This window comes from Rhizopus delemar, genomic scaffold (genome assembly GCF_000149305.1).
Source record: "Rhizopus delemar RA 99-880 supercont3.5 genomic scaffold, whole genome shotgun sequence".
Lineage (NCBI taxonomy): Eukaryota > Fungi > Mucoromycota > Mucoromycetes > Mucorales > Rhizopodaceae > Rhizopus > Rhizopus delemar.
Window position 1 is genome coordinate 1942785 of NW_027137831.1, and position 11944 is coordinate 1954728.

The 11944-nt window shown below is 33.9% G+C and overlaps 5 protein-coding genes across 5 annotated transcripts; 3 read left to right on the top strand and 2 right to left on the bottom strand.

The window, feature by feature from the left end:
* Positions 1-131: 131 nt before the first annotated feature.
* On the top strand, positions 132-605 carry RO3G_07507 (uncharacterized protein; the record flags this gene model as incomplete). The annotated part of the gene is made up of 1 exon (XM_067662097.1): positions 132-605. One exon carries the CDS (start codon positions 132-134, stop codon positions 603-605), a length of 474 nt encoding a protein of 157 aa, XP_067518198.1.
* Positions 606-1183: 578 nt separating this feature from the next.
* Positions 1184-1438, bottom strand: RO3G_07508 (uncharacterized protein; the record flags this gene model as incomplete). The annotated part of the gene is made up of 1 exon (XM_067662098.1): positions 1184-1438. The coding sequence occupies one exon, from the start codon at positions 1436-1438 to the stop codon at positions 1184-1186; it is 255 nt and encodes an 84-aa protein (XP_067518199.1).
* Positions 1439-1516: 78 nt separating this feature from the next.
* On the bottom strand, positions 1517-2098 carry RO3G_07509 (uncharacterized protein; the record flags this gene model as incomplete). The annotated part of the gene is made up of 1 exon (XM_067662099.1): positions 1517-2098. The coding sequence occupies one exon, from the start codon at positions 2096-2098 to the stop codon at positions 1517-1519; it is 582 nt and encodes a 193-aa protein (XP_067518200.1).
* A 3239-nt stretch (positions 2099-5337) lies between these two features.
* RO3G_07510 (uncharacterized protein) lies at positions 5338-6996 on the top strand (the record flags this gene model as incomplete). Its single annotated transcript, XM_067662100.1, has 7 exons — positions 5338-5393; positions 5588-5651; positions 5721-5985; positions 6093-6263; positions 6316-6480; positions 6541-6665; positions 6865-6996. 7 exons carry the CDS (start codon positions 5338-5340, stop codon positions 6994-6996), a joined length of 978 nt encoding a protein of 325 aa, XP_067518201.1.
* A 2927-nt stretch (positions 6997-9923) lies between these two features.
* Positions 9924-10982, top strand: RO3G_07511 (uncharacterized protein; the record flags this gene model as incomplete). The annotated part of the gene is made up of 6 exons (XM_067662101.1): positions 9924-9956; positions 10042-10241; positions 10296-10358; positions 10415-10439; positions 10498-10626; positions 10683-10982. 6 exons carry the CDS (start codon positions 9924-9926, stop codon positions 10980-10982), a joined length of 750 nt encoding a protein of 249 aa, XP_067518202.1.
* Positions 10983-11944: the final 962 nt, after the last annotated feature.

Consider the following 11944-nt stretch of genomic DNA (forward strand, 5'->3'; position numbering starts at 1 on the left):
CTTTGATTGACAAAGATGACAAACTGCCACCTTTAGCAGCACTTTCCCACTTCATTATTGCAGGCAAGCTCAGTATCATCGACATAGAGCACAATGACGACGAGACAATTCAATCTTTGTACCGCTTGGCAATGGACATCTTCCCCTGTGACGTCCGAGATGGCGGTGGCTTTGAGCCAGCAATTACTGCATTGAACGAGATGGGGCAGCAGTTCAAGAAAATCACCAAGGAGATCCCATCGAATCCAAATTGTGCCGTGACATATTCTGAGGATGGTGAAGCCTACTGCATCAAAATGAAGAGGAAATTCGACGAGGCAATGGACGGCAACCGTGCAGTAACACCCATGTACGAACCTGAAGTGCCTAAGTGCAATTTGACCAACGACACAACTCACAACGAGATCAACTCTCAAAAACGCAAAGATCAGCTCATCAAATTCGTAGATGAGTTTAAAGTGGCCTTGAACGGACGCCGTATGAACTGGCATGATTGCTGGAAGGAAGGACGAAGCCATGGTATCATTACGCATTACACCAACTATGAGGTCATGAAGAACGCGTATCATCGAGCTAAGCAGCAACACTCTTTACCCTCCCTTTGATCTTATATCCTTTTATATTCTCACATATATCCCATCATTTTTTTCATTAGTCAATAAACGAAGTACTTTGGTTGTTTCCTCATGGTTGTATATACAGTTAAATAAAATAGTTCAATCTTCAAAGACTTATTTTGACTTTAAATTATTTTATAACTTACTTCAATTTCGTATGACACAATGATGCCAGAGAATCTACAACGAATCAAAATACAACAAATATGCTCACGGAACATGCTCACGATGCTCATGGTTGATTTCTAGAAAGAAGTTTTACGAAAATTTTTTTTTTTTTTTGTTTGATTTGTTTGATTTGTTTGGGTTATTACAAAGGTTGTCTGTTTCGACATTTATCCCAACACTAGTAAGAATGCGAGACGAGCCCTTTGAAATGACTTTGCTTCACATTGTTGCAGGCTTCGGTGATCCTATTGGACAAATTGTCTTCCTGCAAAAATCTATGACGCTTAACCTTACTCTTTGCTACTGCCCAGAATTGTTCAATTGGATTAAGCTCAGGGGAGTAAGTAGGAAGATACACACATTTATATCCTCGATACTCAATATACTTCTTTATGCTTTCATGTGTGTGGATGGGTGCTTGCCATTTCATCGAGAGTCGTTTTTAAGAAACTGATGTAATGGCCTGTTACAGTTCCTGAGCTTATGTATCCTTCAGCCTTTCTCTTCTTTGCAGGTCTTGGTTTCTTCACACCGACTGCAATCAAGCCTGCAGCAGAGATAGCGCCCAATATAGACGTTGTATTTGCTCTCGTTGTAGGTCGGGTAACAATAGCTTGAGTACCTTTTTTGGACCAGGCTCTTGAGCGCTTCATGTTGATGTCGAAAGCAGACTCATCAAGAAATACGCAATTCGTCAAGAAGTTCATGTCTTTTCGTTCCCATTTAGAAACCTAATTGCATCGCTCCTCAATCTTTGCTGGACTGTTTCTCTCAATAGAATGAAAATCTGCTTTTTTCAACGAAAGGTTGCGCTCACGTCTCATAAAGTTATTAACTGTGTTGCGTGATACTTTAAGATCATGAAATCGCTTTAATAAATGCTCAGTCACTTCAACAACAGTAGCAGAGGGATTAGCATCAATGAAGTCGATGACAGTTGTTTTATGCTCTTCACTTAAGATACATTTACGACCTACTTTTTTATAGTTATCAAAAATACTGTCAGGGCACACATTATATTGGCTGATCCATCTATAAGCTGTTCGAGGGTGAATGCCCAACTGTTTTGCTGCAGCTGATGTAGTCATACATTTTTCAATCTTCAGTTCGAAAAACCTAACTTTATCCTGAACTGTATAACGCACATAGTCTCGTTTTGGTTTTGCGTCCTTCATACGAACATCATCAATTTTTGGCTTTTCTGACAACATTGGGCAAGTTAAAGATTCATTAGGGATTGCATTTCCCAAGTACTCTGTATGAGTAGCAATAGTTTCAACAATAAATTCATTCTGATCAACAATGTAGTCCATGGGCTCAGGACCACATTCTCATCAACAACATTTCCATGTCCAAAAAACCAGGAGAAAAAAAAAATATTCGCTTTCTTTTTATATTTTTTCAGGTGCCAAGAATCACGACGTGATTTCTAAGCAAGTGACCATTTCTAAAAATATGACATTGATTTTGATTGGCTGGTGATATCAATTTTGGTCAACCAATGACATTGTTGATTGGCTGTGTCATTACTTGTTGGAAACACTGTATGAAATAGTTAAATTTGAAGGTATCTTGAAAAGCAATAGTATCAATATGTATTTCATTTTATTAATCTCGATCTGAACAATAATTGAATAGTGGAGTTGTTGATTTGTCCTGTCACAGCGTAGCTCTTAATGGCTGCAGGTGATGTTGATAGATATTTCTATTCAGGATGAGAAAAAAAGTGGCACATTAGACTTTTAAAGTAGAACCTGGGGCAAGGGAAGGCACCATAATGATGAAAATCTTAAATGACACAGGTTAGCTTAAACCAATGCAATAACAACATAAAAACATGAATAGAAATTTAATTTCTTTTCTTTTGACTCATTACTTGCTATTATCACAATGTGTCTGAAAAATAAATATTGCTCATTCTTTGTATTATGTGCATCTACAGACATCGTTTAGTCTATAGTATTCTTTTTTTTTTTTTTTTTTTTTTTTTTGTAGATAGAAATAATATTTCGATATATACAGAGTGAAGGATTTTCAATAACTCCAAATTTATTTATTTTTTAACAGTGAACTTGATATTAAATACAAGAAAATAAACAAATGCCATGGATAATAGGATTAATTGTTTCATCTAGAATTCGTTGACCATCAACTTGAAACTCCATTTATTATCGAGGATACGGTTGCCCAGGATAAGGAGTGATTGGGCGCCCAGGATAAGGAGGGTTGGGAATAGGAGGAGGAGAAGAAGGTCTAAAAGAATATACCATTATAGAGAGTCAATCGATTTGATAAAGAAGCCAAAAAAAGCGGATTATTTTCGAGATATTTATACATAGTCCTACTTGTTGTCAGTTAATATAAATTGACATCTTTTTTCGACTTAATGATCATATGTCAAGACAAAGATGCCAAGCTCAATTTATGTCATCCTTATAAAAAGTTGACAGGTTTCATTTTCCTTCCAATTTGCCTTGATCATTTACTACGCTTACCTGCCCTTTATTTTCATTTTTTTTATTCATGATAATGGTAAATGTACGCCACTAAGCTTTTTATTGTATTTTTGTTTTGGTGATTTATTTCATGGCATCATTGGTTTTTCTTTTATAGGCTACTTTAGATAAATCTATAAACCATGGTCTGTGTGTATTGCTTTCATTTAGCACAAGTTGAAGTGCAAATTTGCCTTCTTTCTTTGTCCTAAACTTCATAGGTTAAAGTGCATTATATAACATGTTCAAATCAAATCATAGACGATACTTTCTATTCAAACAATAAGTACATGTTAAAAAATAGCAGAACAAATTTACTACTGCAATATAGACCTTAACAGTAAAACAAAAAAACAAAAAACAAAAAAAAAGGCTTTTTCTAGTTACTGTAATTTGTTTGGATGTCCAAATGAAATGAACAATACTTATTACTACTCATTTTACAATGTTTCTATTGAATGTGCATAAAGAAATTCCTTACTACTAATACAATCTCAAAATAAGAGGCATATCTCAATGTTAGTTCTCTACTTTATTTCATTTCTATTATTAAAGCATATTTGACGATAGCTCAAGCCTGTTATTTGAATATTTATTGCACAAAATTCCCAACCAATATTACAATTTCTTCAGAAAAATATAGTATCCTATGATATTGTATTTCCCTACGCATATTCTAAACAAAGACCGCACTCCATAGTTGATTGCACAAGAATGTTACAAGTCCTAAAAAGTGAGGTGGTTTGCCCTAATTTTGAAGAAGCAATGAAAAAAAAGCCATTAAGGGTAAATGGAGGATGCTTCCGACAGAGCTTATCATGAATATTTTGTTTGGAGGCATAACTGATTAAATATTGGGTGACAAACTGATGCAATTGTTTTTAACGAGAAAGGCAGGCCAAGTTTAGAAATTATGATAGATACAGTCAACCCTCTGGTCCATCCTTCATACATTCTATAATGAGTAAGATAGAATACAATGCAAAGCAAAAGATGACGCATACAATATTAAATTATAACAAAGAAAAATAAGGGCTTCTTTGACTTGTGCTTTAACACAAAACAAAAACGTTTAGACTCTTATTATGAAGTTATCCTAAATTATATGTAATCACTAGCGTTGTAAATGAAATACACACCCAAACTTTAGGTTTGAACGGGCTCTGATGAAGAGAAAATACTCTAATTTCTTTAGAATTGTAAACCTCCTTAAAGTATCGGCATATCCAAACGGCTTCTATGATAATTAACTATTTGAAAGGCTTTGTGTAATACCTTATGATAATTTGAAATAGAATCAACTACAAATGTGGGGAGAAGTTTTTCTGCGGATTTATGTATCCATAAAAATATTATAAGCATACACAAAGAGAGAGGAGAAATCGTTAGAAGACATAGTTTGTCTTATTTTTCGGATTTGTGATCATAGGGATTTCTCCGCTGGTGATGATTATAGTAAAAAATAGAATGCCAAACATTCTCCCTTCTGCTTTACCTTTTGTCATCATCTTTGCGTTTTAAAGGGTTTTTTTTCTATTTTTTTTTTCTTTTTCTGCTTTTGATTTATTCTTTCTCAACTTTTTTTTTTTTGTGTTTTATAGCCTAAAATCAAAACAAAAAAACATGTTTTTTATAATTAGTATTCTTCAGTTTGTATCTTTTATCGTTGCTCAGAAATTATTACAGCAAACACAATACATCAAACCAGCAGTAAGATGGGGAAACGGTAGTCTATATAAAGCGAATTTAATAAATAGAAGAACCAAGTAACATTTAAAAACATAGGATGTAACTTGATCAAACAAGAAGCTGAACTTATATGTTATGGTGGACAACAAATAACAGATCCATTGACTGAATCCATGTATGCCCTTAGTTTATCTCAACCATGGAACACAACTGACCCTGCTTGGTTTCTTTATAAAAATAAAGATCCTAGCAACATCACAACACCGCTTTCCTTTTTTGCATCAGCGCACGTACCAGCCAATAACTATTTTTTTGTGGATGGAGGATCAATCGCGGCGCAAAGCAAAGCACAAACGATATATTTTGATATGCAAAACAATACATGGACTCTGTCGCCATTGAAAGGTGAACAGCTGCCAAGAAGGTGTGCATAAAAAACCTTAATTGAGTACAATCTATACTAAAACATCTCTTTTTCACCTTTCGTGCTCTTTTCATTAAAAAGAAAACAACACACTGCAGTATCAAACGATCAAGGCCAGGTGTGGCTATGGGGTGGTGTGAGGCAAGTGATCGAATAATTTTTATTTTATCTTGCATAACTAATTATCAGCATAGCGATGTGACAACCTACGGTGGGCCTACTCTATATCATAATACTTGGACATACATTGATACCCAGGTAAGCGTACAACAATTCTAGTATCTCTTTTTTCACAAACCACTAGACAACTTTTTTACGTATTTATAGACATGGACCATTCACTATCCCGCCGTAGAAAATAACCCACCACCACGCATCGACCATACAGCCACAATAATAGCCAACAAATACATCTTAATTACTGGAGGTGTCATGTATTCTCCTGATATTACTGACCCAACTGAAAAGCTCATACTAAACCCTGTCTCTATGAGTTCCTTATTATTATTTGATATTCATAATAATCGTTGGCATAATGTAACTGCTGGTGGAAATATACCAGCTCCAAGAAGAGGTCATTCAGCTGTACTGAGTAAGAACATTATAAATACATATATATAAAGAGTGTGGGAGAGGAGATAGGAAGCTTTCAAAGAAAGAGTTTCTAAAGTATAAAAACAATTGGATAATTGACTATAGGTCTTGATGGTAGGAAAGTTATTGTTTTTGGAGGTGGAACAGCAGATGGACAGAATATTCAATTTAATGATGTCTTTATACTGGAGCTATCTACAATGCAATGGGCAGCGCCTTCTATTGAAGGTGTACCTCCAAAGCCAAGAAAATATCATAAATGCAAGTACATAAAAAGTGAATGCGTCATAAAACTCTCCCTAATAGCTAAAACAAACAGCGTTTCTAGTGGGCGATTACGTGTTTGTTTTATTTGGAATTGGAGATGATAACATTGGGTTCAATGATGTTAACATTTTGAGTGTCACTGGCTGGACATGGATTAACCAATACATTCCAAACATGGTTTGGCTTTCAGGAAATGAGACATATTATCTTAATTCTTCTGATAATGGTAAGTTTTTGTTTAATTTTCTTTATGCTACAATAAACAAAACATGTTGTCTGTATTTAGGACTTGACCCATTGTATGATCCTGGATTTCAAACCAAAGATGAAAACGAAGAGCGTGATAAAGAATCTGAAGCCCGTGTCAAGGCAGGTATTACTGCAGGTGTCGTAAGTGGTGGTGTTGTTATAGTAAGTGTTTTATGTTTCTATACCATGTTCAACTAACTTATCTATTTGAAGCTTGGGGGTGGCTTATTTTTGATTATAAGCTTTGTGGTGCTCAAAAGAAAGCAAAAAAAGCATTTGAGCGGATCAATTAACAGTAACATAATAGATCCCGCTGCAGCTATACAAGATAGGGAGCCGAGGGCTATTTCTGATCGTGTAGTCCTATCTCAACATCAACAACAACTTCAAAAGCCTGACAACCGATCTTCTATTGGGTATGCATTCCAACCAAACGGAGAAGAGCTTCATAAGCCAAATGTTTCATGGTAAAATGTTTATGATTATTATTTAAATAAAAGAAGAAGAAGAAAAAAAAAAGAGAGAGAGAGAGAGGCAAAGCGTCTGATTCTATAGCATATGACTATAAATACTTTTTTCTAAAATAAGCATTCTTTATTTTTCTTGTTATATTCAACAGTTCATCACCAATCAAGTAGAAAGACTTGTCAATAAAGTGAATTTTACAACGAAGGAGAAACGACATTAACGCATTTTTATCATTAGTAAAGAGAGGTTGTTAGCAATAAAGAACTTTTTTGCTTCTTCACTTCCCTTTTTAACTTATTGTCTTTAGTTAAGTGGGGTCAATATCAATATTATCTGTATTTATAGTTTCTACATATGTTGAATGATCACTACCAATGCAACCTACCCTTTCTTTTCTTCTTTTCTTTTCTTGATAAAAGCATTATTTTTGTAATAAATTGAACATATAAAATGTCTTCTTGATAACTAATGATACAACTTGTAAAAAAATACAATTCATTTTATTCACACGAGTATTTCTAGAGCTACCAAAGCAATACAACTTTAGCTGACTATGTTATGGTTCAATAAGGTATTGGTAACGTAGTAGTAACCGAAAAAGAAGAGAACTATTTCCTAAAATACAGCCTTAAAAAAATCAAAACTGATAACATAATTATTGCATTTAAAACAGCTCTGGCTGTAGCACATGCTTTTACACCCTTCATTGTTGAGTTGGCAACTTTAATACCTGATCATATGTGCTTCTCCTATGCTCACTTAATATGTTAATGGTTTAATAATATATTGATTCAAAAATAATTTACGAATAGCAGATATTTCAGTCTGGCTACAGCCAACTATCATTCTTTAACTGAGAAACCACTACTAGCAACGTTGTTTCTTAGCCAATTGTAAGTTCATAAAGACACTAATTAGTGTGTTTATCGACTATACTTTTTTTTATCAAAACAAAAGTGAAACTCCACAGCCAAACTGAAGATTAATCATATTTTCAGGATAGGAAACTTGTTCATGATAACTGCATCTGGAATTAAACTTTGTTTATTTTACTGCTTCATTTGTTATCGAAAGGAGAAAGGAAAAATACAAGAATTTTTAAAAGAGGCGGAAGTGAAGATGGAAATTCAATATATATATATATATATAATGGCTGCTGAAAAGTGAAGAGGGAGCATTTAAACTTCCCGAGAAGAACATTAAGTGTTATTGGCTGATCCCATCAAACCGGCTTCGGCTGCAGTTCATCATACAATACGAATACTATTGATATGTTATATTTATGAAAATATTATAAAATCAGCGCAAATAGATTGTTAAAGGAAAAATATACCATCATCGGATGCGATATACAAAAATTGCTATAAGGTTTCATTACTTTCATTTTTCTTTTCTTATATTTTATTCTTGATTTTAGTCTTCAGGTACATATATTGCTTTTAAAGAATACCAGGTCTCAATAAATCTCCCGTAGTGATTTAGAAGTGAATTTAATGATAAAATCAAAGAAGAAGTATGCTCCAAACTTGACATTCAACTTGAAAATCAACCACAAACGATATAATATTAAATGAAAAATGTAGTGAAGGTAGGCTAGTAATATTTGGGTTTTTATAGAAAAACTAATCTTTCCTAGTACACAGTGATGATGTTATTGTTATAGTGAGAAATTTGTAAGTTTATAATAATAAATCTGCTTTATTTTGTTGCATGTAATATAATAGAATGTAGAGTTGAGTGCACCCTACATAAAATAACAAATGAGATTACAAAAGAAAGTAGTTTTTCATCCACATTTGTTAATGCAGCCATTAGACCTTTGATTGATGCTCCTAACAAGAATTATTTTTTAATATGGCAAATCAACAGAATCTAAAAAAGCATCATATTTGATTTTAACGCTTATGATCATTTGTCATAGGTTAAATATTAAAACGTTGAGAAAGCATCTGGAAAGGCCTGGATTCTCAGCTATGTTATTAATGGACACTGAGTTTGTTGATCCTTATTGTATGGGTGAAGCCAAAGAAGAAGAACAAGCTAAAAGCATACATATACTACTTATGGGTACCATGAGGAATGGTCTACTAAGTAAAGGCTTTATTAATGAAATATCTTTATCAGAATGTACTTTGGGCTCATGTTGTTAGTAGAAGTCTGCTTCCTTCCCAGATAAGCTAAGCTCATACATACAGCAATTCTTTGAAATAAAGGACGCAGAAGTCTTATACAAAGCTGCTATTCAGAGCTCTTTTGACTTATTAGAGGGGTATGATAAAGTTTGGATACGGCAAGCAATCTTAAAGGATGCAAAAATGTACATCCTTAAAAAAATTTCTTTTTACGATAAATATGAAGAAAGCATAATCCATAAGAAATGGGGTTTCATCTGCCTCTTTTCTGAAGGAACGCACATTGAAACCAGTTGGTGAACCTATTTTTTATAATCTATACGTATCTGAAATAAGAATCAATACACTCATTTCGCGATACATCGCATTTTGATATTTTAAGGCTGATAAAGCATTTACTTAAAAGACAAATGGATCACCATAGGGTGTTACTTTTAATATTTATAGGAAATAAAAAGGCTTGCAAACAGTAATAAAGCAGTATTCAATTTATAAATGGAGTAGTTTGAAGAAAAGAGGTGTAAATTTATATTAATGAGGAATAATAAGCTTTCCTAGCATTTTGATTCAATCTAAACTAGTGCTTTTCCAGACAATTTAATGTATTTTGTTAGTCATATTTATGAGATAGCTTATAGCAGGATGAGGTTCATTTGTGATGAAGTGGGCATACCTTTTTAGGACATTACTGTGGCTTATAATGAACACGATTTCAGACACCGCTATTCGTGCTATTTACGTCATCGTTTCACTTCTTTTTATGAAGGTGAAATTTTTTTTTTACCTTTCTTTATTCAACAAAAAAAAAATTAGTTTAAAAATGGGAGATGTTGACAGACCCGCAAGTCCATTGGTAAATAATAAACCGGGAGTAACTTTTTTTTGTACTCCTGTGAAAAAAAAGACTTTTCATTTTGACATGGATTTATGAAACATAGGACACATATGACAACAGACCTATAGATCGCGATGATTATGAACGTCGCAGTCGTTCAAGAAGTAAATCACCAAAATATGAGCGTCGTTCTCCTAGTCGCTCTCGCTCTCGTACTCCTCCTCGTCGTTATTCTCCTGATCGTCGCTCCAGACGTCGTTCTCGCTCTCGTTCTCAAAGCAGAGATTATAAAAGAAAGAGAAGGTAAAGAACAAGAGTATAAATGATTAGATAAAGTTTTTGACTTTCAAAAAACAGTTATTCTCCCCGTCGTCGTAGCCGCAGTCCTCGTTATCGTCGCCGTTCTTCTGCTCGTAAAGAGTAAGATTATAGAATACATTCATTTTGACTTGTTTATTCACCAATTCTTATTTTAGTGATAAAGAATTCCACGGCACTAGAGTAATTATTATTGCTACTATTAGGTTGTAGTCAAGGTTCTAATATGTTTATACATTAGGAAGAGCCTGAAGTATCTAACATTTTGGGTGTTTTTGGCTTAAGCTTGAGAACTAGAGAGGCAGATTTGGAGGATGTCTTCCATGAATTTGGTACTATTGAAAAAGTCACCATTGTCTATGATCACAGAGTAAATAATAATGGCTCTTTTATGGAAAGAAGCAGTACCTCTAATTTTTTAAACAGACCAACAGATCTCGAGGCTTTGGCTTTGTATACTTTAAGGATCAAGCAGATGCCTCTCGTGCTCGCGATGCATTGAATGGTATGGATATTGATGAAAGAAAGATCCGTGTTGATTATTCTGTCACACACCGTCCCCACACACCTACTCCTGGTCAATATATGGGTGAAAGAAGACCTGATAATTATGATCGTGGTCGCAGATACAGAGACAGACGCGCTCGCAGAAGCCGCTCTCGTTCTTATGACAGACGCAGAAAGTACTACCGCTCGAGAAGCCGTAGCCGATCTTGGTCTCGTTAATCCAAGTTTTATCTTATTTTCTTCTACACAGAAAAAAAAATAGGAACAGAAATTAACTTCTTTCATTTAGCTTTTTCATTACAAGAAAACCTTAACTTGCTTCATTTTTTCTAAACAAAAAATCAAGCTCTTTTTTTAAAATTTCAAATAAAAAGTCCCTTCAAAAATCATCAAGACCTCCTTCAAAGCAATTAACATACATCATTGTCAAGAAAGCACTCCCTTCAAAACAAAGAAGTCTGTCGTTTTAGTATTTCAAAGCCGAACAAAGTGTACAAGACTTCAGGTAGAGTAAAATTGTCTTTTTTATTTATAGCAAGGAAAAGAAAACAATGGAAAATAAATAAAAAGTATGATTCGACAATTATCCTTTAAAATGAGAATTGTAACACTTCAATTTTTCTCGAAAACAATGCACATTAAGGGACTATAAGACATCTTATTTGAGCTCTAATGACACCTGCGGACTCTAAGAATGTCTATTTGAGGCTATTTGTTATGACTGACATCAAATGATTCGTAATGGCACGTTATGTTTATACCGAGGATTGTCACAAGTGTTACCATCTTTTATATAGATCATTCTCTTCATGTGCTTATTTTATCAATCCAAACTTGAATAATCTTGCAAGCTAATCTAGTAATAAAAAGATGCATCAATCACTGATTCTTTGTTGCATCTAAAGTGTGTAAATATTTGCTTTTTTTCACATTAGATGTGTTGTACTACAAATTCACATGTAAATAACAAAAAGGTCATCTATTGACAGTTGAATAGGATACCATTCGTTATTTGCTCGCAGTCTTTGTAAAATCATTTTTGTCTTTTACTTTTGTAACAGACAAACATGTAGCGAATGCTTCTCTTTTTATGGCAAGATTTCTATATAATAATAACAAGAAAGATGTTACAGTCAGGTAGATTTACCTATAGGCTGTGGCTAAATTAAAAAAAAGGAACA